Here is a 26681-nt window from a genome sequence, read left to right as displayed (position 1 = left end):
TAAAGAAAAACATATCTTGTGCCACGCAGGGCTCATAAAAAGACAAAAAAAAAAAAAGATAACAAAATCAAAAAGATTCATCAGTGTTATTAACCTTACATTAATTAAAGTTGTATCTTCTGCTGGAGTTTTTTTTCTTTTTAGCTTTACAAAATAAATTCCTCAGACGTCGTTCCCTTCATGACGTCACATATAAAATGAACAACCAGACAACATACACAGAAAAAAAAAAAAAAAAAAAAAAAAGAGACCCAGCTAAATAAACTGTCATTGTGATCATATATTTATGCAACTTAGTATTCTCTACTGGTTCATAAGAAAGTTGTGCTAAAGTCTGCACTTAGTGTCTTAACAGTTTTAAGGTCTATATAGGAGGTATCTTTTAAAGGCGTTTTTGGATTTTCTTTGCTCTAGACAGATGAGTAAGTCAGATCAGAACAGAACAGTATATAGCACATAACAATACTGCAAGGTTAAAGAGAGAAGGAGAGAGAAAGAGACAAAAAAAACAAAACAACCAAAACACAAGCCAGGTAGGTGTTCATCACTTACTGTCCCCCCTTCCCCTCGTCTACCAGATACTAATAAGAACTATTTCTGAATTTTTAAATGGAAAAATCATATAGTCAATTTCCCTTTCATGGAATGTTTTTATGAAAGCTGCCCATTTATTGAAGAAGTTCTTTATATCCGATTCCTTATCAATATTCGTATCTTTTTGTTCAAGTACACACTGTTTTTTTAGATAATTCTTAACTTCGGCAATAGTAGGCAGTGTTCGCATTTTCCATTTTTTGCAAATCAAATACCTGGAGGTTAGGATAGAGAGATTTATTAATTTTTCATTAGTCTGATAGCTACTCTCTATATTTAAACATAGCATAATTTGATATAGTGTTAGGGTAAGTGTTTCGATTTCAAAACAGTTTTAAGCCAGTATTCTAGCTTATTCCAGAATCTTCTGATTTTGGGACACTGCCAAAACATATGTATCAGGTCTGCCGCTGGAAAAGAACATTTAGGGCATTTATTAAATTGTTGGTTATGCACTCTGAGGCCTTTCTCCGGGGTGAAGTAGGCCCTGTGAAGAAGCCTGACATGTGCCTCCCGCCAAGTAGCGGATAATGTGGTTGATGCCACTTTATTAATTGATAACTGGAGAGTTTTTATTTCAATGTTGCTTTGAGGTATTAAGGAAGACCATGCCGTTGCCATTTTATCCAAAATAGGGGCATCTTTACTTACAGTAAGTATGCGATAGCACGGGGCAATAGACATATAGCCATTCTTAGTCATAATTAACCAGTTTTCCAGTTTGCCTAGCGCCCAGGACCACCCCGCCTCTCTAGCTAATTCGGTAGCGAAGTGTCTTATTTGCAGGTATGCGAAGAAGTCCTTATTAAGAAGATTAAATTCGCTCTTCAGTTCTTCAAAGGTTTTAATACATTTTCTATTGCTATCTATCAGATATACTATCCTATCAAGGCCATTGTTGTGCCATCTATTAAAAACTATGGAATTTATACCTGCTTGGAATTGCGGGTTCCCTATCAGGGGAAGATACTTTGAAGCTATGCTGGTTATTGCCAGGACTTTAGTTATTTTCCACCAAGCTTTGATGGGGTTATATATGGTTTTAAGTCTCTTGATTTTTGTTGGGAGCTTCTTTGGTAAGCAGTGAATCATGGCTAGTGGAAGGTATGGTTCACAGATGTTCAGTTCCAGTTCATTGTTTAAAATGTAATTCCTAGTGAAAATCCAATCCGTTACTATACGTGCTAAAAAGCTAAGGTTATAGAGTCTAATATTTGGTACTGCTAGGCCTCCATAGTCCTTTGATGCTGTGAGTTTGGCAAGCGATATCTTAGATCTTTTCCCTTGCCATATGAACTGTCTGAGAGAGGTATTAATAATGCGAATATCTTTCTCTAGCAAGATTAGTGGGACATTTTGCAAAATATAGAGAAGTTTAGGGAGAAGAATCATTTTAAATAGCGAATGAGAAGTTTTAAAAGACCTTTTACGTTTACTAGAAGGAGGAATAACAGACATAGCCTTCTTAATGGATTTAGAAACAAAATCTCTTATGTTAACAGGAACACTCTGAGTATTAGATGTTGATGGAACAGCAACAGGTAATGTAACATTACTAAAGGAAATATTATCTGCATTAACAAGTTTGTCATGACATTCATTACAAACAACAGCTGGAGGAACAGATACCACAAGTTTACAACAAATACACTTAACTTTGGTAGATCCAGCATCAGGCAGCGATTTTCCAGAAGTATCTTCTGATTCAGGGTCAATCTGAGACATCTTGCAATATGTAATAGAAAAAACAACATATAAAGCAAAATTGATCAAATTCCTTAAATGACAGTTTCAGGAATGGGAAAAAATGCCAGTGAACAAGCTTCTAGCAACCAGAAGCAAACAATGAGACTTAAATAATGTGGAGACAATAATGACGCCCATATTTTTTAGCGCCAAAAAAGACGCCCACATTATTTGGCGCCTAAATGCTTTTAGTGCCAAAAATGACGCCACATCCGGTAACGCCGACACTTTTGGCGCAAAAACGTCAAAAATTACGCAACTTCCGGTGACAAGTATGACGCCGGAAATAACAAAGAAATTTTTTGCGCCAAAAAAGTCCGCGCCAAGAATGACGCAATAAAATGAAGCATTTTCAGCCCCCGCGAGCCTAACAGCCCACAGGGAAAAAAGTCAAATTTTAAGGTAAGAAAAAAATTGATTATTCAAATGCATTATCCCAAATAATGAAACTGACTGTCTGAAATAAGGAATATTGAACATCCTGAATCAAGGCAAATAAATGTTTAAACACAAATATTTAGAACTTTATATAAAAGTGCCCAACCATAGCTTAGAGTGTCACAAAAATAAGACTTACTTACCCCAGGACACTCATCTACATGTAGTAGAAAGCCAAACCAGTACTGAAACGAGAATCAGTAGAGGTAATGGTATATATAAGAGTATATCGTCGATCTGAAAAGGGAGGTAAGAGATGAATCTCTACGACCGATAACAGAGAACCTATGAAATAAACCCCGTAGAAGGAGATCATTGAATTCAAATAGGCAATACTCTCTTCACATCCCTCTGACATTCACTGCACGCTGAGAGGAAAACCGGGCTCCAACCTGCTGCAGAGCGCATATCAACGTAGAATCTAGCACAAACTTACTTCCCCACCTCCACGGGAGGCAAAGTTTGTAAAACTGATTTGTGGGTGTGGTGAGGGGTGTATTTATAGGCATTTTGAGGTTTGGGAAACTTTGCCCCTCCTGGTAGGAATGTATATCCCATACGTCCCTAGCTCATGGACTCTTGCTAATTACATGAAAGAAAATATATATATATATATATATATATATATATATATATATATATATATATATATATATATATAAAAAGGATGATCACAAGCTTGCCAGCATGGAGAACAATGAAACAAAATCTGTAGAGGAATTATATTGCAATATACTAGTCTATCATTCATATCTAGAACTTTCTATAGTTAAACTGCTGTCAATTTAAAAATTGCCTTTCTAAAATTCTATGTGGGACATAACAGAATTAACAAGACTTCTAAGACAATGTTGCTAGAGTGGCAAGCTTTAGATCACTCAGAGCCTGTGGTAACACTGCTACATATGTAGTGTTAATCTTGGTGAGTGGTTAGTTCTGTCCACCCTCCCTGTGATGATCTCACTGGTGGATTTTAACCAGGGAGAGCCAAAATACCCCACTTAGGGCTAGCTTCCATTGAGGTGGTTAATTTTGGAAACTGGTGGTAAAAACGTTTATCTCCATTAAAGTCTATGGAGAATTGTTATGTTATCACCAGTTTCCAAACTTTACCATCTTAATGGAAACTAGGCCTTAGTTTCTAGTGGAATAGGTGATCACCATTTTTAAGGGTGATCAGCTAAATCCTAGGGAGACCAGTGAAAAAGGGGAGTCTGCCTATTTAAATTAGGTAATACACATCCCAGGGGATAATGACTCATTTTACCAGTTAGAGGACATACATTGAATGTAGAATTGTCACTACTTTATCTGAAGTATCCATCTCTGGCCATACATGGGCTACAAAAATACCAAGACCAGTCTACACTTTCGTCATCTTAAAGTCTTACTTTAGATTAAGCTGCAAATATCCTCCTGCACCTTTTCTATATCATGCAGCAGTAACAGTAAAATAGTTATTTTAAAATGACTATGGTTTCTGGTCACACTGAAATGGCTGCCAAGCTCTACCCACTAATGACATCACGATCTGGGCTGCATTAAAGGCTTCACTAGTTACAAAAGACTCACTAATTAGATTCAGACTGCCAATGCTATTTAGCAGAGTGCATAGATACAGCCCAGATTGTGATGTCATCTGTGGGCAGAGCCTGGCAGCCATTTTAAAGTGACCAGAAACAATAGTCATTTTAAAATAACCTTTTTACTGTTACTGCTGCATAATATAGAAAGGGGTGCAGGAGGATATTTGCAGCTTAATCTAAAGTAAGACTTTAAGATGACTAAGGTGTAGACTGTCCCTTTAAGTATTGATGACATTGAGTACTCTGAGTATCCTTTAGAACACCATTCTCTGCATTATACTTACGACGTCCCTTGCCCGGAGGAATGGCTGCACAGTGATGTTTTATATCCAAGGCACATGCTGTGTGCAATACAGGGTCCACAAATATATCTGCTTTGCTCTCCTTCAACATGTTCAGGACTTCCTGGAAAAGGAAAAAGTACAGAAAGACTATAGAAAAGTGAACAAGTAATGAATTACATACTCTTTATAAGCCACGGAAATGTGCACATAAATTTACTAATACTAAACAAGCTACTGCTAAATATGAAGTTATAAAATGAGCTGGAGTATAAAGCATAGTGTAGGCTCTTAACATCATTGACAAAGGGATACTGAACCCAATTTTTTTTCTTTCATGATTCAGATAGAGCATCCAATTTTAAGCAACTTTCTAATTTACTCCTAATGTAATTTTTTTTCCGTTCTCTTGGCATCTTTATTTGAAAAAGCAGGAATGTAAGATAACGAGCCCGCCCATCTTTGGTTCAGCACCTGGGTAGCACTTACTGATTGGTGGCTAAATGTAGCCACCAATCAACAAGCACTACCCAGGGTTCTGAACCAAAAATGTGCCGGCTCATAAGTGTATATTCCTACTTTTTCAAATAAAGATACAAAGAAAAAATAATAGGCGTAAATTAGAAAGGTGCTTAAAATTGCATGCTCTATCTGAATCATGAAAGAAAAAAAGGTGGCTTCAGTATCCCTTTAATAAAGTTGAGATCTAACATTCAGGTAATAGAGAGATACTGCCTGATGCCTTATTGGCATACTAAAAAAACCTCCCAGAAGTCTCCAGGGTGTTATCTCCGTTTACAAATAGTCACCCTTCTTGTCTGCTTCAGTTTACATAGAGGGCCTGAACCAGGTCATATGTTAAAAAATAAATAAAAAAAGAACAAAAAAACGAAGATGTATCCCATAGAAAGTAATGGAATGGGGGACGTTAATAGGGAATGCGCATTAAAAATGAAACCTTGCAGACAATACGAAACAGACTACTCTGCTTTCAGTGTATAGTATCTTACAGTTGCCTCTATTTTTGTATACGTTTCTCAGAGTAATAAGTTTTGTGTATTTTGACAAAATGTTGCCTCCTTTCAGTTTGTGAGTGAAAAAAATGTTAAGCCATGGAGAAATGTCAGCTACACCCATGGAACACCCCTGCTCCACCCACTAGCAGAGGCGAGGAAACCAATAGGCTTTACATTTAATTTTATAAATACTATTTTCTCAGCAGTGATTGCATCTGCAGTGTAGTTTTAATACAGTTTCTACTGTGTGCCTTAAAACAGTCTTTTCCTGCATAACTGCAATAAGAATTTAAATTTTTTTTGCAGAATAATTTCATTACAATTTTTAATGTAATTAAATTTATATATCATTTTTATTTAAATAGTCAATTTATTTGTATTATATGATTTTTTAAATGATAATTTTTTTTGTGTGTGCGAGTACTATTATGTATACATCGCCTTCACAAACTAAAAAAGGAGAGCACCCGTTTGTGATAAACACTAACCCAAGGTTAAAACGGCCTTTGTAGAATTAGAACAGGAGCTTCATAGTACTGCCAAGATTTCTTAGAAAATCTGACAACTACAGTCATATTTAGATCAGCAGGCTCAATATGAGAAGAAAATGCCTAGACATCTCCCTAAAAGGTCATCAAGACCTAGCAAGTGTACAGCTAGACCTTCATATGTCCCCAATGAGTATACAAATAAAATTTTAATACATGCCAAGAAAGAGGTATATTGTATAATAGGAATGGGAACATTTCTCTATTTTTTGTTTTACTTTTTATTGTATGCTCTCCATGAATCATGAACGTTTAATTTTCACTTCTATATCCATTTAATCTCTTTGCCCAAGTATTTCCCTTAAATGTGTAATTCCTGTTAGTTTTAAATTGTTAAAAATAAAACCATATAAATATTTTCTCTATCTGTACATAAAATATCAAATACCAGTTTTGGTGAAACAAGAAAAGCCAGAGACTATGACCCCTCCCAACATATCTGACATTGTTTTGCATATGCTTGATTTCTTACTTTCTTGCATTCAGCGTTTTTAATTTTAAGCAGGTTCATTTTTAGACATTCCTCCACCTGCCCTGTTGGTTCCTGTGCTGCAGCCTCCTCTCCACAAATAGAGTTTATCTGTGAAAATATCATAAATTACACACAGCGCTTTCCATACATCACAAATCATAGGACAATGAGATAAGGAGACTAACCTCTTCAGCGCAGTGTATCTGAAGCTGGGGGTCAAGTCGATAATCTAAGGCGGTTTCCTGTATTATCACTCTAATCTGGTCCTCACAGTCAGGAGATAAACGCTTTAAAGGGAAGTAAAGTAAGTCACAAACTTTTTCATTTACAACTGGAACTCTGTAGGATAATTTGTTCTAAAATTCAGTTATTAAAAAAAAGATCTGCTTACAAGAGTAATGAAAAATCGTACAATTGTTTTATTACAATACTATATGCTTTTCCTTTTTACTTGCCTTGTTGTAAGGTAGTCAAACAAAGTTACCAGATAATTGCAAGCATGGGTAACAGCTGGATAGGAATGTATATTTAGATTTGGGGTAAGCTGCCTGCATAATTTAATACTTAAAAAGATTTAACAATCAATCTCTTGGTTGTCAAATGTACTTTTCTTGGTCTCCTTTGCTGGAAAACTTGCCACCTTTCTACCACAGAAAAATAATTCTTTAAAAAGGGACAGTAAACACTTTGGGATTTTGCTATACAGTGTTTAAATATATATTGTAAAACAACTTTGCAGTATAGTTTTTTTTATTCTGTACCCCTTCTCCTATAATTTATGGAAATTATTAGTTTTCCCAATTCTGATACATAGACAGCAAAAAAAGTGGGCTACATATCTGTCCCTACTTGGCTACACAAGAGATCATTTAATTAGGAACTGCAAAAAGTACAAATCAACAAAAATAAGCAATTTCTATATCTTGATGCATATATCCCTGGGTAATACTTTCCAGTGAGAACCCCTCTCTACCAAAGTATGTGGACAGAACCTCCCACTTTCTCCTAGTTACCTGTATAAAGGTAACAAACACCACCTCTTCCTCCTCCTAGTGATGTCCAGTCAAAGGTGGACCAAGCAGAAGGAAGCATGGTAAGAAGTATTTTTATTATCAGTTATTTGTTGGAGCTCCAACAGATTCTGTATCGCTATAAACGAAAGGCATGATATGCAAGGTAACATTTATGGGCAGAGGGCCCTGTTGAGAGTTGCACTGTTGTAGCAAGTTCTTATGAAGGTGATCTGCAAACAGCTGGGCTCATAGGAATACATGCTAAGGGGTTCCGAGCTGATAGGAGGAGAGGAACTGGTATAAGAAAAGGTTAGTGTAGGTTGTATGCATCCCTGAACAGAAGAGTCTGTCTTGTGTAAGGAAATGTTGGGTTTTAGGTGGAAGCAGAAGGAATTGGCCAAAGACTGAATGTGAGGAGTGAAAGAAAGATCTGAGTCAAGTGTTATCCCAAGATGATAGTGGTCATGCAGGGTAGGGGTGACTATGGAGTTAGACAGTTATAGACAAATGGGGGTGGGGGGGGGGGTAGATTTTGGAAGAATGTGGGGAAAAATAAGGAGCTCAGTTTGATTTAGCTTAAGGTAGTGAGAGAACATCCAGGATGAGAACCGTTAGTGACACGCGTTAGCAACAAAGGAGAAATGTCTGGTGCAAAGCGGTAGATTTGGGTGTCAGCATACAAATGATATTGAAACCCGTGGGACTTTATTAAGGAACCTAATGACTATATAAAGATTGAGAAGAGGACAAAGGACAGAGCCTTGCAGTACCCCAACAGAAAGTGGTAAAGGGGCAGAGGATGCAACAGAGAACGCTACACTTAAAGTTATGGTTAGACAGGTAGGAAGAGAACTGTCGCAAATGCAGAAGAATTGGAGGATTTGGAGCAAAAGAAGGTGGTCAAAAGTATCAAAAGCTGCAGACAGATTGAGGAGAATTAGCAGAGAGAAGAGGCCTTTGATTTTGCTGTAATTAGGTTGTTGGTAACCTTAACGATTGGTGTCTGAAGTGTTGGGGGCGACACATCTAGATTGCAGTGGGTCAAGGAGGGAGTTTAATGTAACAAAATGTATATAATAGCTTTTCAAGAAGTTTTAGGATATGGGTCAAGCTATAGAAATTGCTTATATTTTGGTGATAATTTCTAATTGTGTTGGCACTACCTGGTAATACTAGCAAGAAGAGTAAATGGTAATAACACAAACAAGTATGGGTGGGAAATAAGAAACTATTGTTATATTTTTTGCTGTATAATTTGTCTAAGAAAGAACAGAAGACACAATCTTGCTGAAGCAGTCTGGCACTAATCAAGTTTATAGTGTGACACAAAAGGTATGATAGGATTTCCAAATGGCAGCCTGACAAATTTCTTCAGGTGTAGCTTTTGCCTTAAACCCAGGAAGTTGCAACTGCCCTAGTAAAATGTGCCTTAAGCCCATCCAGCACCTGTTTGCCCTTTTGATTGTATGTTCTCAAAATAGTAGATTTTGTAGGAAACTATTGAGGACCTTTAGGAACTATGAACAGCCGACCCCCCTTGCAAATATCTTGTGTTCTTTTAACAAATGTGGAAACAGCCTACCACATCCAGACGGTATACTGGTTTCCCCTGTGATTCTTCTCTCCCCGGACAAAAAGGAGGAAGAACAATATACTGATTCTTATGAAAGTCAGACAATCTTAGGAAGAAATTCAGACAATCTGTAAAATGACCTTATCCTGAGGGAAAACAATAAAAGGATTCTTAACGGAAAGGCTTGCAATTAAGAAACACATCTAGCGGACGCGATTGCCACCAGAAGAAGTTAGAAACCAAAAGGAAACTTCTCATAAAGGTTCAAATGGTGACTCCAGTAAAGTATCCATAGATCCCAAGATGGTACTGAAGGTCGACTTGAAGGATAGATATGGGCCAATGCTTGAAAGAATTGCAAAGGTTCCTGGGCCCACAACTCCAGATATTGCAGAAATGGAACATACCAGAACATTTAAGGTTCTAGTGCTAAGTCCCTGGAGAAACTATCGTAGGAAATCTAGCAGCTGCAAAAGGCTAAAATATACTTTAGAAGCATTATGTTGTAATATCCAAGTAGAAAAAAACAGAATTTATGCTTACCTGATAAATTACTTTCTCCAACGGTGTGTCCGGTCCATGGCGTCATCCTTACTTGTGGGATATTCTCTTCCCCAACAGGAAATGGCAAAGAGCCCAGCAAAGCTGGTCACATGATCCCTCCTAGGCTCCGCCTACGCCAGTCATTCGACCGACGTACAGGAGGAAATATGCATAGGAGAAACCATATGATACCGTGGTGACTGTAGTTAGAAAAAATAATTCATCAGACCTGATTAAAAAAAAAAACCAGGGCGGGCCGTGGACCGGACACACCGTTGGAGAAAGTAATTTATCAGGTAAGCATAAATTCTGTTTTCTCCAACATAGGTGTGTCCGGTCCACGGCGTCATCCTTACTTGTGGGAACCAATACCAAAGCTTTAGGACACAGATGAAGGGAGGGAGCAAATCAGGTCACCTAAATGGAAGGCACCACGGCTTGCAAAACCTTTCTCCCAAAAATAGCCTCCGAAGAAGCAAAAGTATCAAATTTGTAAAATTTGGCAAAAGTGTGCAGTGAAGACCAAGTCGCTGCCTTACATATCTGGTCAACAGAAGCCTCGTTCTTGAAGGCCCATGTGGAAGCCACAGCCCTAGTGGAATGAGCTGTGATTCTTTTAGGAGGCTGCCGTCCGGCAGTCTCATAAGCCAATCGGATAATGCTTTTAAGCCAAAAAGAAAGAGGTAGAAGTTGCTTTTTGACCTCTCCTTTTACCAGAATAAACAACAAAGAAGATGTTTGTCTGAAATCTTTAGTTGCCTCTAAATAGAATTTTAGAGCACGGACTACGTCCAAATTGTGTAACAAACGTTCCTTCTTTGAAACTGGATTCGGACACAAAGAAGGTACAACTATCTCCTGGTTAATATTCTTGTTGGAAACAACTTTCGGAAGAAAACCAGGCTTAGTACGCAAAACCACCTTATCTGCATGGAACACCAGATAGGGCGGAGAACACTGCAGAGCAGATAACTCAGAAACTCTTCTAGCAGAAGAAATTGCAACCAAAAACAAAACTTTCCAAGATAATAACTTAATATCTACGGAATGTAAGGGTTCAAACGGAACCCCTTGAAGAACTGAAAGAACTAGATTAAGACTCCAGGGAGGAGTCAAAGGTCTGTAAACAGGCTTGATTCTAACCAGAGCCTGAACAAACGCTTGAACGTCTGGCACAGCTGCCAGCCTTTTGTGAAGTAAAACAGATAAAGCAGAGATCTGTCCCTTCAGAGAACTTGCAGATAATCCTTTCTCCAAACCTTCTTGTAGAAAGGATAGAATCTTAGGAATTTTTATCTTGTTCCATGGGAATCCTTTAGATTCACACCAACAGATATATTTTTTCCATATTTTATGGTAAATTTTTCTAGTTACAGGCTTTCTAGCCTGAATCAGAGTATCTATTACAGAATCTGAAAACCCACGCTTTGATAAAATCAAGCGTTCAATCTCCAAGCAATCAGTTGGAGGGAAACCAGATTCGGATGTTCGAATGGACCTTGAACAAGAAGGTCCTGTCTCAAAGGTAGCTTCCATGGTGGAGCCGATGACATATTCACCAGGTCTGCATACCAAGTCCTGCGTGGCCACGCAGGAGCTATCAAGATCACCGAAGCCCTCTCCTGATTGATCCTGGCTACCAGCCTGGGAATGAGAGGAAACGGTGGGAATACATAAGCTAGGTTGAAGGTCCAAGGTGCTACTAGTGCATCTACTAGAGTCGCCTTGGGATCCCTGGATCTGGACCCGTAACAAGGAACCTTGAAGTTCTGACAAGAGCTTAGAAGTTTTGATTTTCTGACCTCTGTCAGAAAAATCCTCATTTCTAAGGAATCTATTATTGTTCCCAAGAAGGGAACTCTTGTTGACGGGGACAGAGAACTTTTTTCTATGTTCACTTTCCATCCGTGAGATCTGAGAAAGGCTAGGACGATGTCCGTATGAGCCTTTGCTTTTGACAGAGACAACGCTTGAATCAGGATGTCGTCCAAGTAAGGTACTACTGCAATGCCCCTTGGTCTTAGAACCGCTAGAAGGGACCCTAGTACCTTTGTGAAAATTCTCGGAGCAGTGGCTAATCCGAATGGAAGTGCCACAAACTGGTAATGCTTGTCCAGAAAAGCGAACCTTAGGAACTGATGATGTTCCTTGTGGATAGGAATATGTAGGTACGCATCCTTTAAATCCACCGTGGTCATAAATTGACCTTCCTGGATGGTAGGAAGGATAGTTCGAATGGTTTCCATTTTGAACGATGGAACCCTGAGAAATTTGTTTAGGATCTTGAGATCTAAAATTGGTCTGAATGTTCCCTCTTTTTTGGGAACTATGAACAGGTTGGAGTAAAACCCCATCCCTTGTTCTCCTATTGGAACTGGATGAATTACTCCCATCTTTAACAGGTCTTCTACACAATGTAAGAATGCCTGTCTTTTTATTTGGTTTGAAGATAATTGAGACCTGTGGAACCTTCCCCTTGGGGGTAGTTCCTTGAATTCCAGGAGATAACCCTGAGAAACTATTTCTAGTGCCCAAGGATCCTGAACATCTCTTGCCCAAGCCTGAGCAAAGAGAGAAAGTCTGCCCCCCACCAGATCCGGTCCCGGATCGGGGGCCATCCCTTCATGCTGTTTTGGTAGCAGTGGCAGGCTTATTGGCCTGCTTACCCTTGTTCCAGCCTTGCATCGGTCTCCAGGCTGGTTTGGGTTGAGAAGTATTACCCTCTTGCTTAGAGGATGTAGAATTAGAGGCTGGTCCGTTTCTGCGAAAGGGACGAAAATTAGGCTTATTTTTAGCCTTAAAAGACCTATCCTGAGGAAGGGCGTGGCCCTTTCCCCCGGTGATGTCTGAAATAATCTCTTTCAAATCAGGACCAAACAGTGTTTTACCCTTGAAAGGGATGTTAAGTAATTTTGTCTTGGAAGACACATCCGCTGACCAAGACTTTAGCCAAAGCGCTCTGCGCGCCACGATAGCAAACCCTGAATTTTTCGCCGCTAATCTAGCTAATTGCAAAGCGGCATCTAAAATAAAAGAGTTAGCCAATTTAAGTGCTTGAACTCTGTCCATAACCTCCTCATACGAAGATTCTTTATTGAGCGACTTTTCTAGTTCTTCGAACCAGAAACACGCTGCCGTAGTGACAGGAACAATGCATGAAATTGGTTGTAGAAGGTAACCTTGCTGAACAAACATCTTTTTAAGCAAACCCTCTAATTTTTTTATCCATAGGATCTTTGAAAGCACAACTATCTTCTATGGGAATAGTAGTGCGTTTGTTTAGAGTAGAGACCGCCCCCTCGACCTTGGGGACTGTCTGCCATAAGTCCTTTCTGGGGTCGACTATAGGAAATAATTTCTTAAATATAGGGGGAGGAACAAAAGGTATGCCGGGCCTTTCCCACTCCTTATTTACTATGTCCGCCACCCGCTTGGGTATAGGAAAAGCATCGGGGGCACCGGAACCTCTAGGAACTTGTCCATCTTACATAATTTCTCTGGAATGACCAAATTGTCACAATCATCCAGAGTAGATCATACCTCCTTAAGCAGTGCGCGGAGATGTTCTAATTTAAATTTAAATGTTACAACATCAGGTTCAGCTTGTTGAGAAATTTCTCCTGAATCTGAAATTTCTCCCTCAGACAAAACCTCCCTCCTGGCCCCTTCAGATTGGTGTGAGGGTATGTCAGAACCGTTATCATCAGCGTCCTCTTGCTCTTCAGTGTTTAAAACAGAGCAATCGCGCTTTCTCTGATAAGTAGGCATTTTAGATAAAATGTTTGCAATAGAATTATCCATAACAGCCGTTAATTGTTGCATGGTAATAAGTATTGGCACACTAGATGTACTAGGGGCCTCTTGTGTGGGCAAAACTGGTGTAGACACAGAAGGGGATGATGCAGTACCATGCTTACTCCCCTCATTTGAGGAATCATCTTGGGCAATATCATTATCTGTGGCATCATTGTCCCTACTTTGTTTGGACACTATGTCACAATCATCACATATATTTAAATGGGGAGAAACCTTGGCTTTCATACATATAGAACATCGCTTATCTGATGGTTCAGACATGTTAAGCAGGCTTAAACAAGTCAACAAAGCACAAAAAACGTTTTAAAATAAAACCGTTACTGTCACTTTAAATTTTAAACAGAACACACTTTATTACTGAATATGTGAAAAAACATTAAGGAATTGTTCAAAATTCACCAAAATTTCACCACAGTGTCTTAAAGCCTTAAAAGTATTGCACACCAAATTTGAAAGCTTTAACCCTTAAAATAACGGAACCGGAGCCGTTTTTACATTTAACCCCTATACAGTCCCAGGTATCTGCTTTGCTGAGACCCAACCAAGCCCAGAGGGGAATACGATACCAAATGACGCCTTCTATAAGCTTTTTCAGTGGTTCTTAGCTCCTCACACATGCATCTGCATGCCTTGCTTTTCAAAAACAACTGCGCGTGAAAATGAGGCTCTGCCTATGACTAGAAAAGGCCCCCATCTGAAAAAGGTGTCCAATACAGTGCCTGCCGTTTTTTTAACAACAATCCCCAAGATTATAATAACTATTAAGAGTTATAATCTGCCAAATATGCTTAGCAAAGTAATCGTTTTAGCCCAGAAAAATGTCTACCAGTTTTTTAAGCCCTTATAAAGCCCTTTATTCTTTTACTTAATCTAAGAAAATGGCTTACCGGTCCCCATAGGGGAAATGACAGCCTTCCAGCATTACAAAGTCTTGTTAGAAATGTGGCCAGTCATACCTCAAGCAGAAAAGTCTGCCAACTGTTTCCCCCAACTGAAGTTACTTCATCTCAACAGTCCTGTGTGGAAACAGCAATCGATTTTAGTAACGTTTGCTAAAATCATCTTCCTCTTACAAACAGAAATCTTCATCTCTTTTCTGTTTCAGAGTAAATAGTACATACCAGCACTATTTTAAAATAACAAACACTTGATTGAAGGATAAAAACTACATTTAAACACCAAAAAACTCTTAACCATCTCCGTGGAGATGTTGCCGGTGCAACGGCAAAGAGAATGACTGGGGTAGGCGGAGCCTAGGAGGGATCATGTGACCAGCTTTGCTGGGCTCTTTGCCATTTCCTGTTGGGGAAGAGAATATCCCACAAGTAAGGATGACGCCGTGGACCGGACACACCTATGTTGGAGAAACATCCTATATTCTATAATATGTTCTTGAGGTAAACCCCACATCTTTGTATCCTGCAAAAGGGTATGAACAACAGGAGCTAATATTTTCATATGTTTAAGACAGGCAACCTCAGCAACCATGTCATGAACTTTAACTATTGTAGATTCTGATAAACCACTGGACCTTGACATAGCATGCCCAAAGAGACTGGAAAAGGCCATGGAGGAAGAATCACCATTCTCTGAACCAGTGTAAACAAGGGCCTGCAATGCCAGAAGGGAAGAATCACTATGAAGTTTGCTTTCTCATTTTAAATCCTTTACAGGAGATAAGAGATTAGAGGAATTGAAGGGAAGAAATGAGAGTATGAATGGCCATTCCTGAAATAGACCATCCTGAGCTTGAGGTATTGAAAAGCAACTGACTCTTGGAACCTAGCAATTTACATAGGAAACCATCAGATTGTTCTCCGGAATTCCCCCATGTGTTCACAATTATTTGGAATACTGGGAGAAACCTGGTGTCTGCTTAGAAAATCTACAATGAGATTCTCCTGGAATCTGGTCTGCAGCCAGATTTTGAACACAAGGATGAGCTCAGATGAAGATTGATATAACCTCCTTTATAGCAGATTGACTACTTGTTCCTCCGTGAAACTGAACTATAAACTTTTGCAGCCCTGTTGTCTGACATGATCTTTATCACTCTTGCTACTAGATGCTCCTGAAAATGAAGCAAAGCCTGAAGAATAGCTCTGATTTCTCAAACATTTGACGGTAAGGAGTGGGTTTGCCTGTCCCACGTCCCTTGTGCATAATGCCCTTGACAAAGAGTATCCTGCCTTGTTTGCTGGCATCCATTTGAAGAAGGATCCAATTTAGCTCTAGAAAGGATAGGCCAATGAAGAATTCTCCTTCGCTCCAGTGGAAAGGAAATCCGATGAGACAGACTGCTTTTCTTGAAATCTTAGAAAACAGCATTATCCACCTTGCCAATTTTACCACACGAATAATTGAAGCCATGTGTCCTAATAGTTTCATCCATTCATCCTGACAATAATAACTGTATTTGTGATATTGACAGCATCCCTTTTAAAGGGTCATAATACTTAAATGTTGAAACACTTGAAAGTGATGCAGCACAGCTGTAAAAAGCGGACTAGAAAATATCACCTGAACATCTCTATGTAAAAAAGAAAACAGAATTTATGCTTACCTGATAAATTACTTTCTCCAACGGTGTGTCCGGTCCACAGCGTCATCCTTACTTGTGGGAATATCTCTTCCCCAGCAGGAAATGGCAAAGAGTCCCAGCAAAGCTGGCCATATAGTCCCTCCTAGGCTCTGCCCACCCCAGTCATTCGACCGACGGACAGGAGGAAAAATATAGGAGAAACCATATGGTACCGTGGTGACTGTAGTTAGAGAAAATAATTCATCAGACCTGATTAAAAAACCAGGGCGGGCCGTGGACCGGACACACCGTTGGAGAAAGTAATTTATCAGGTAAGCATAAATTCTGTTTTCTCCAACATTGGTGTGTCCGGTCCACGGCGTCATCCTTACTTGTGGGAACCAATACCAAAGCTTTAGGACACGGATGAAGGGAGGGAGCAAATCAGGTTACCTAAACGGAAGGCACCACGGCTTGCAAAACCTTTCTCCCAAAAATAGCCTCCGAAGAAGCAAAAGTATCAAATTTGTAAAATTTGGCAAAAGTGTGCAGTGAAGACCAAGTCGCTGCCTTACATATCTGGTCAACAGAATCCTCGTTCTTAAAGGCCCATGTGGAAGCCACAGCCCTAGTGGAGTAAGCTGTGATTCTTTCAGGAGGCTGCCGTCCGGCAGTCTCATAAGCCAATCGGATGATGCTTTTAAGCCAAAAGGAAAGAGAGGTAGAAGTCGCTTTTTGACCTCTCCTTTTACCAGAATAGACAACAAACAAAGAAGATGTTTGTCTGAAATCTTTTGTAGCCTCTAAATAGAATTTTAGAGCACGGACTACGTCCAAATTGTGTAACAAACGTTCCTTCTTTGAAACTGGATTCGGACATAAAGAAGGTACAACTATCTCCTGGTTAATATTCTTGTTAGAAACAACCTTTGGAAGAAAACCAGGCTTAGTACACAAAACCACCTTATCTGCATGGAACACCAGATAGGGCGGAGAACACTGCAGAGCAGATAACTCAGAAACTCTTCTAGCAGAAGAAATAGCAACCAAAAACAAAACTTTCCAAGATAGTAACTTAATATCTATGGAATGTAAAGGTTCAAACGGAACCCCTTGAAGAACTGAAAGAACTAGATTTAGACTCCAGGGAAGAGTCAAAGGTCTGTAAACCGGCTTGATCCTAACCAGAGCCTGAACAAATGCTTGAACATCTGGCACAGCTGCCAGTCTTTTGTGTAGTAAGACAGATAAAGCAGAGATCTGTCCCTTTAGAGAACTTGCAGATAATCCTTTCTCCAAACCTTCTTGTAGAAAGGAGAATCTTAGGAATTTTTATCTTATTCCATGGGAATCCTTTGGATTCACACCAACAGATATATCTTTTCCATATTTTATGGTAAATCTTTCTAGTTACCGGTTTTCTGGCCTGAACCAGAGTATCTATCACAGAATCTGAAAACCCACGCTTTGATAGAATCAAGCGTTCAATCTCCAAGCCGTCAGCTGGAGGGAGACCAGATTTGGATGTTCGAATGGACCCTGAACAAGAAGGTCCTGTCTCAAAGGTAGCTTCCATGGTGGAACCGATGACATATTCACCAGGTCTGCATACCAAGTCCTGCGTGGCCACGCAGGAGCTATCAAGATCACCGAGGCCCTCTCCTGTTTGATCCTGGCTACCAGCCTGGGAATGAGAGGAAACGGTGGAAATACATAAGCTAGGTTGAAGGTCCAAGGTGCTACTAGTGCATCTACTAGAGTCGCCTTGGGATCCCTGGATCTGGACCCGTAGCAAGGAACCTTGAAGTTCTGACGAGACGCCATCAGATCCATGTCCGGAATGCCCCATAATTGAGTTAGTTGGGCAAAGATCTCCGGGTGGAGTTCCCACTCCCCCGGATGGAATGTCTGACGACTCAGATAATCCGCTTCCCAGTTTTCCACACCTGGGATGTGGATCGCAGATAGGTGGCAGGAGTGATCCTCCGCCCATTGAATTATTTTGGTCACTTCTTTCATCGCCAGGGAACTCCTTGTTCCCCCCTGATGATTGATATATGCAACGGTCGTCATGTTGTCTGATTGGAATCTTATGAATCTGGCCTTTACTAGCTGAGGCCAAGCCCTGAGAGCATTGAAGATCGCTCTTAGTTCCAGAATGTTTATCGGGAGAAGAGACTCTTCCCGAGACCATAGTCCCTGAGCTTTTAGGGATTCCCAGACCGCGCCCCAGCCCACTAGACTGGCGTCGGTCGTGACAATGACCCACTCTGGTCTGCGGAAGCTCATTCCCTGGGATAGATGGTCCAGGGTCAGCCACCAACGGAGTGAATCTCTGGTCTTCTGATCTACCTGAATCATTGGAGACAAGTCTGTATAGTCCCCATTCCACTGTTTGAGCATGCACAGTTGTAATGGTGTTAGATGAATTCGTGCAAAAGGAACTATGTCCATTGCTGCAACCATCAACCCTACTACTTCCATGCACTGCGCTATGGAAGGACGTGGAACAGAATGAAGAACTTGACAAATGCTTAGAAGTTTTGACTTTCTGACCTCTGTCAGAAAAATCCTCATTTCTAAGGAATCTATTATTATTTCCAAGAAGGGAACTCTTGTTGACGGAGACAGAGAACTTTTTTCTAGGTTCACCTTCCATCCGTGTGATCTGAGAAAGGCCAGAACGATGTCTGTATGAGCCTTTGCTTTTGACAGGGACGACGCTTGTATTAGAATGTCGTCCAAGTAAGGTACTACTGCAATGCCCCTCGGTCTTAGAACCGCTAGAAGGGACCCTAGTACCTTTGTGAAAATCCTTGGAGCAGTGGCTAACCCGAATGGGAGGGCCACAAACTGGTAATGTTTGTTCAGAAAGGCGAACCTTAGGAACTGATGATGTTCTTTGTGGATAGGAATATGTAGGTATGCATCCTTTAGATCCACGGTAGTCATAAATTGACCTTCCTGGATAGTGGGTAGAATCGTTCGAATGGTTTCCATCTTGAACGATGGTACCCTGAGAAATTTAGAAAAACAGAAAAGCTGAGGGGCGCTTACGTTCCTGGGTTAAGTCTGTGAGCTGTAGAAAAGCCGGTTGCTCTGTTGAGCAGGAAGTGGATCCACTGTGATAGCGTGTTGCAGGTGTCAGTGATAGTCTGCTTCCTGTGTCACTGTAGTGATGAGCGCTGCCTGAGACAGAGGGGGGTGTATTCTCCAAACACCTCCAGCAGGTAGTAGTCTGTGAAAAGAAAGCAAAGACAGGCGCAGCCCAATTCAAGTGTAGTATTCTTTAATTCAGTGTAAGTGCACACATACAAATGGCTACTTACAAAAGGCACAAATAAAATCTGCATATAAAGGTATCTTTACATCCAAACTGTGTTATAGTATAACATACAGCTATGAAACAAACTCTACGCGTTTCGTCTGAGAACGCCCAGACTTTCTCAAGAGATGAAAAATTAGAAGTGTTGCAAGCATGGTGCCTACCGGCTTTATAAAAGGGACCATTAATTGCATGATTAATTACCAGCCAGTCAGAGTATGGTGATACTGATTGGCAGGTGAGCTTGTTAAGTAGGAAAAAAAAAAAGCTTTGCATTATTGTATGTTTAAAAAACATATAGGATTTGTTCAGTGTTATCACCTTAAATGCAATAGTAAACGTTAAAATATAAACATAGATAAGAAAATGGACAATAAACTTTATGTTAAAAAACCTTGTATATTAAAAACTAGAAAAAATGTTAAAAGCAATATGTAGTTGTATGCACTAGAATTAAAAATCTGATGTTGTGTTTTTTAAAAAAGATGTTTTTTAGTAAAACTACATGAAAGCTTGCAGGTCTAATTCTAGGTTTAGACCTGATGGTTGCATGGTGTTAAGTTGGTAAATCCACCATGATTCTCTGCGTCTGAGTGTTAGAAGCCTGTTTGGAAATTTATTGGGGGGTATCCAGTCTATGACTTGGATTTTGAGGGATGCAGGATTTGAATTGTGATGTAATTTAAAATGTTCTGGCACACTGTGTGTCATGAGGCCATTTTTTATATTATTGACATGTTCTCCCAGCCTTGTACGTATACTTCTTTTGGTTCTTCCTATGTAAATCAAATTGCAGCTACATTTTAGCAAGTAAACTACATAGGTGGTACTGCAGTTGCTCTTATATTTCTGTTTGAATGTAATGTCTCCCCCTGAGTTGGTAAAGGTAATCTCTCTATCATTATTTACAGCCTGTAGTACAATCTACCAAGGCGTACCTCAGGGACACAATCCACACAATCAACACATTTGAAGGGTTAGATTGGTCTAATGACTTTCTGTGGGTATCCTGCGACGTATCGTCGCTATACACTTGTATACCGCACGACCAAGGAATTAAGGCTATTAAAGAAATACTTATTGAAGACTTCTCACCCCATCAACACCTTCAGTTTATTTGAACAGGCATTGAATTCATACTTTCACATAATTATTTCACATTTGATAAACAGTTTTATAGACAGATACAGGGCACTGCGATGGGGACCACATTTGCCCCATCCTATGCCAATCTCTACATGCATCACTTTGAGAACAATCACATTTGGACAAATAACCCTTATCACAGCCACCTAATACGTTATTTTCGGTATATAGATGATGTAATTATCATCTGGAGAGGAAGTGAAACACTATGTAAGGAGTTTATAGAACACATCAACACCAATAATTATAATTTAAAATTTACGTCAAAAATAGTTACCACACAAATAGAGTTTCTTGATTTAATTTTATATATTGATGAACAAAACAAGGTAGCAGTGAAGAATTTTAGAAAACCAACTGATAAGAATGGGTTCCTCAACGCAAGCAGTGGCCATTTACCCAGATGGAAGACTAACATTCCTCTGGGGCAATACCAAAGGGTAAAGAGAAACTGCACCAAAACAAGCGATTACAATCAAGAGTGCGCTCTACTAGACTCTAGATTCATTGAAAAGGGCTATTCCGTTGAGTTATTAGAACAGGCTAAAACTAAAGTTTCTCTAATGGACAGGAAAACTCTTTTACTCCCTACTGACAAGTCAAAACGAAGGAGACAATCTAATATATTAAACAATGTCAGATTCATCACAACATACAGTCAGGGCTCTAGAGAAATACAAAATATCCTAAAGAAACACTGGGGTGTGTTAAAGGCAGATCCCATACTGGGCGATGTTTTACCAGATCACCCATTGGTAACTTTCAGAAAAAATATGGATTTTAAAAACATTTTAGCACCCACAAGATTGCGTAATTCTAATAAACCTTGTATAATTAAGGATAAAACACACTGGTTACAACAAAAACCCGGCACCTACAAATGCGGGGTATCCAGATGTGGCATGTGCCAATATGTAAATAGAGAGATTACCTTTACCAACTCAGGGGGAGACATTACATTCAAACAGAAATATAAGAGCAACTGCAGTACCACCTATGTAGTTTACTTGCTAAAATGTAGCTGCAATTTGATTTACATAGGAAGAACCAAAAGAAGTATACGTACAAGGCTGGGAGAACATGTCAATAATATAAAAAATGGCCTCATGACACACAGTGTGCCAGAACATTTTAAATTACATCACAATTCAAATCCTGCATCCCTCAAAATCCAAGTCATAGACTGGATACCCCCCAATAAATGTCCAAACAGGCTTCTAACACTCAGACGCAGAGAATCATGGTGGATTTACCAACTTAACACCATGCAACCATCAGGTCTAAACCTAGAATTAGACCTGCAAGCTTTCATGTAGTTTTACTAAAAAACATCTTTTTTAAAAAACACAACATCAGATTTTTAATTCTAGTGCATACAACTACATATTGCTTTTAACATTTTTTCTAGTTTTTAATATACAAGGTTTTTTAACATAAAGTTTATTGTCCATTTTCTTATCTATGTTTATATTTTAACGTTTACTATTGCATTTAAGGTGATAACACTGAACAAATCCTATATGTTTTTTAAACATACAATAATGCAAAGCTTTTTTTTTTTCCTACTTAACAAGCTCACCTGCCAATCAGTATCACCATACTCTGACTGGCTGGTAATTAATCATGCAATTAATGGTCCCTTTTATAAAGCCGGTAGGCACCATGCTTGCAACACTTCTAATTTTTCATCTCTTGAGAAAGTCTGGGCGTTCTCAGACGAAACGCGTAGAGTTTGTTTCATAGCTGTATGTTATACTATAACACAGTTTGGATGTAAAGATACCTTTATATGCAGATTTTATTTGTGCCTTTTGTAAGTAGCCATTTGTATGTGTGCACTTACACTGAATTAAAGAATACTACACTTGAATTGGGCTGCGCCTGTCTTTGCTTTCTTTTCACAGACTACCCTGAGAAATTTGTTTAGGATCTTCAAATCCAAAATTGGTCTGAAAGTTCCCTCTTTTTTGGGAACTACGAACAGATTTGAATAAAATCCCATTCCTTGTTCCTTTATTGGAACTGGGTGTATCACTCCCATCTTTAACAGGTCTTCTACACAATGTAAGAACGCCTGTCTCTTTATTTGGTTTAAGGATAAGTGAGACATGTGGAACCTTCCCCTTGGGGGTAGTTCCCTGAATTCCAGAAGATAACCCTGAGAAACTATTTCTAGTGCCCAGGGATCCTGAACATCTCTTGCCCAAGCCTGAGCAAAGAGAGAGAGTCTGCCCCCTACTAGATCCGGTCCCGGATCGGGGGCTACTCCTTCATGCTGTTTTGTTAGCAGCAGCAGGCTTCTTGGCCTGCTTACCCTTGTTCCAGCCTTGCATTGGTTTCCAGGCTGGTTTGGGTTGTGAGGCATTACCCTCTTGCTTAGAGGATGCAGAATTAGAGGCCGGTCCGTTCCTGAAATTGCGAAAGGAACGAAAATTAGACTTATTCTTGGCCTTGAAAGGCCTATCTTGTGGAAGGGCGTGGCCCTTTCCCCCAGTGATGTCTGAGATAATCTCTTTCAATTCTGGTCCAAATAGAGTTTTACCTTTGAAAGGGATGTTAAGCAATTTTGTCTTGGATGACACATCCGCTGACCAAGACTTTAGCCAAAGCGCTCTGCGCGCCACGATTGCAAACCCTGAATTTTTCGCCGCTAATCTAGCTAATTGCAAAGCGGCATCTAAAATAAGTTAGCCAACTTAAGTGCGTGAACTCTGTCCATAACCTCCTCATATGGAGTTTCTCTACTGAGCGACTTTTCTAGTTCCTCGAACCAGAACCACGCTGCTGTAGTGACAGGAACAATGCATGAAATGGGTTGTAGAAGGTAACCTTGCTGTACAAAAATCTTTTTAAGCAAACCCTCCAATTTTTTATCCATAGGATCTTTGAAAGCACAACTATCCTCGATAGGAATAGTAGTGCGCTTGTTTAGAGTAGAAACTGCCCCCTCGACCTTAGGGACTGTCTGCCATAAGTCCTTTCTGGGGTCGACCATAGGAAATAATTTCTTAAATATAGGGGGGGGGGAAACAAAAGGTATTCACTATGTCCGCCACCCGCTTGGGTATAGGAAAAGCGTCGGGGTGCACCGGAACCTCTAGGAACTTGTCCATCTTACATAATTTCTCTGGAATGACCAAGTTGTCACAATCATCCAGAGTAGATAACACCTCTTTAAGCAGTGCGCGGAGATGTTCTAATTTAAATTTAAATGTCACAACATCAGGTTCAGCTTGTTGAGAAATTTTTCCTGAATCTGAAATTTCCCCATCTGACAAAACCTCCCTCATGGCCACTTCAGATTGGTGTGAGGGTATGACAGAACAATTATCAGCGCCCTCCTGCTCTTCAGTGTTTAAAACAGAGCAATCGCGCTTTCTCTGATATGTAGGCATTTTGGGTAAAATATTGGCTATGGAGTTATCCATTACAGCCGTCAATTGTTGCATGGTAATAAGCATTGGCGCGCTAGATGTACTAGGGGCCTCCTGCGTGGGCAAAACTGGTGTAGACACAGTAGGAGATGATGTAGTATCATGTTTACTCCCCTCATCTGAGGAATCATCTTGGGCAATTTAATTATCTGTGGCAGTACTGTCCTTACTTTGTTTGGACGCTATGGCACAATTATCACACAAATTTAAATGTGGAGACACATTGGCTTTCATACATATAGAACATAGCTTATCCGAAGGCACAGACATGTTAAACAGGCTTAAACTTGTCAAAGCACAAAAAAAGTTTTAAAACAAAACCGTTACTGTCTCTTTAAATTTTAAACAGAAAACACTTTATTACTGAATATGTGAAAAAGTATGAAGGAATTGTTCAAAAATTACCAAAATTTCACCACAGTGTCTTAAAGCATTAAGAGTATTGCACACCAATTTTCAGAGCTTTAACCCTTAAAATAACGGAACCGGAGCCGTTTACAAATTTAACCCCTATACAGTCCCAGCTATAGCCTTTGCTGTGACCTAACCAAGCCCAGAGGGGATACCAAGTGACGCCTTCTAGAAACTTTTCCAGCTACTTTCAGATCCTCACATGCATCTGCATGTCTTGCTCTCAAAAACAACTGCGCAGTAATGGCGCGAAAATGAGGCTCAGCCTACAACTGGGAAGGCCCTCCCTGACTGGAAAAAGTGTCTAACATAGTGCCTGCCGTTAAAAACGTTCCCCAAGTTTATAAATGTGAATTATCAGCATAAACATGTATAAAATGCCCAAATAAAGCAATCGATTTAGCCCATAAAAGTGTCTACCAGTTTTATAGCCCATATTAAGCCCTTTATTCTGTTTGCTTGACTAAGAAAATGGCTTACCGGTCCCCATGAGGGGAAATGACAGCCTTCCAGCATTACATGGTCTTGTTAGAAATATGGCTAGTCATACCTTAAGCAGAAAAGTCTGCTAACTGTTTCCCCCAACTGAAGTTACTTCATCTCAACAGTCCTATGTGGAAACAGCAATCGATTTTAGTTACTGTCTGCTAAAATCATCTTCCTCTCACAAACAGAAATCTTCATCTTTTTCTGTTTCAGAGTAAATAGTACATACCAGCACTATTTTAAAATAACAAACACTTGATAGAAGAATAAAAAACTACATTTAAACACCAAAAAACTCTTAACCATCTCCGTGGAGATGTTGCCTGTGCAACAGCAAAGAGAATGACAGGGGTGGGCGGAGCCTAGGAGGGACTATATGGCCAGCTTTGCTGGGACTTTTTGCCATTTCCTGTTGGGGAAGAGATATTCCCACAAGTAAGGATGACGCCGTGGACCGGACACACCAATGTTGGAGAAAGATATTTTACCTCAAAAGTTCTTCAGTAGCCACTTTCCATTGTAAAGGACTTCTAAGCAACATGAGCTCAACATGAGCTCAAGCTAAAGGGTAGTAGATTCAGAAGTAATTTGAGGAAGCACTTCTTTACAGAAAGAGTGATTGATTTATGGAATAAACTTCCTCAAGAGGTAGTAGCAACAAACACTGTGGGGGACTTTAAAAATGCATGGGACAAGCATAGGGCTATCCTACGAACTAGATAAGTTTATACTGTTAGGTAAGGTCGGGCAGACTTGCTGGGCCTATGGCTCTTATCTGCTGTCAATATCTATGTTTCTATGTTTCTAAATCAGTATGTCTGTCCTGGGACAGCTAAGGGATTGAGCCTTATGCACTCATATTATTTCCCTATTCAGTTTAAAGAAAGTTTACTATGAAATCTCATGAGAGTTAAGTGAAATCTCATGAGATCACAGTAAAAGAGTTCATGACCTCAGCAATGTTGATGCTGATTGGCTACAGTTCAGTTATACTCGGTATACAGCTGAGTATAACATTTTCCACAGAACTTAATCTGCCGAGCTGAGGAGATTGTGAGGTAAAATATCTTCCTTTTTTACATAGAGATGATCAGGTGATATTTTCCTGTCAGCTTTTTACAGCTATACTGCATCAGTTTCAAGTGATTTAGCATATGAGTATTATGTCCCTTTAATGTGATGAATTGGGCACTTTAAAAACATAATTTATGCTTACCTGATAAATTTATTTCTCTTGTGGTGTATCCAGTCCACGGATCATCCATTACTTGTGGGATATTCTCCTTCCCAACAGGAAGTTGCAAGAGGATCACCCACAGCAGAGCTGCTATATAGCTCCTCACCTAACTGCCATATCCAGTCATTCGACCGAAAACAAGCAGAGAAAGGAAAAACCATAGGGTGCAGTAGTGACTGTAGTTTAAAATTAAAAAATCCCTGCCTTAAAATGACAGGGCGGGCCGTGGACTGGATACACCACAAGAGAAATAAATTTATCAGGTAAGCATAAATTATGTTTTCTCTTGTAAGGTGTATCCAGTCCACGGATCATCCATTACTTGTGGGATACCAATACCAAAGCTAAAGTACACGGATGAAGGGAGGGACAAGGCAGGTACTTAAACGGAAGGTACCACTGCCTGTAAAACCTTTCTCCCAAAAATAGCCTCCGAAGAAGCAAAAGTATCAAATTTGTAGAATTTTGAAAAAGTATGAAGCGAAGACCAAGTCG

General features: G+C 39.7%; 1 protein-coding gene across 1 annotated transcript in view; it reads right to left on the bottom strand.

Moving 5' to 3' along the window:
• The window catches only part of GLG1 (golgi glycoprotein 1), a 447209-nt gene that overhangs the window by 46743 nt on the left and 373785 nt on the right, over nt 1-26681 (bottom strand). The window contains exons 13-15 of the mRNA XM_053719464.1: nt 6867-6968; nt 6682-6789; nt 4649-4769 (exon numbers count right to left, since the gene is read on the bottom strand). Of these exons, the coding sequence (XP_053575439.1) occupies nt 4649-4769; nt 6682-6789; nt 6867-6968 (331 nt within the window). The remainder of the gene's footprint in view (nt 1-4648; nt 4770-6681; nt 6790-6866; nt 6969-26681) is intronic.

This window comes from Bombina bombina, chromosome 1 (genome assembly GCF_027579735.1).
Source record: "Bombina bombina isolate aBomBom1 chromosome 1, aBomBom1.pri, whole genome shotgun sequence".
Lineage (NCBI taxonomy): Eukaryota > Metazoa > Chordata > Amphibia > Anura > Bombinatoridae > Bombina > Bombina bombina.
Note: the sequence above shows the minus strand (reverse complement) of the source record. Positions and strands in the feature narration are given on the sequence as shown.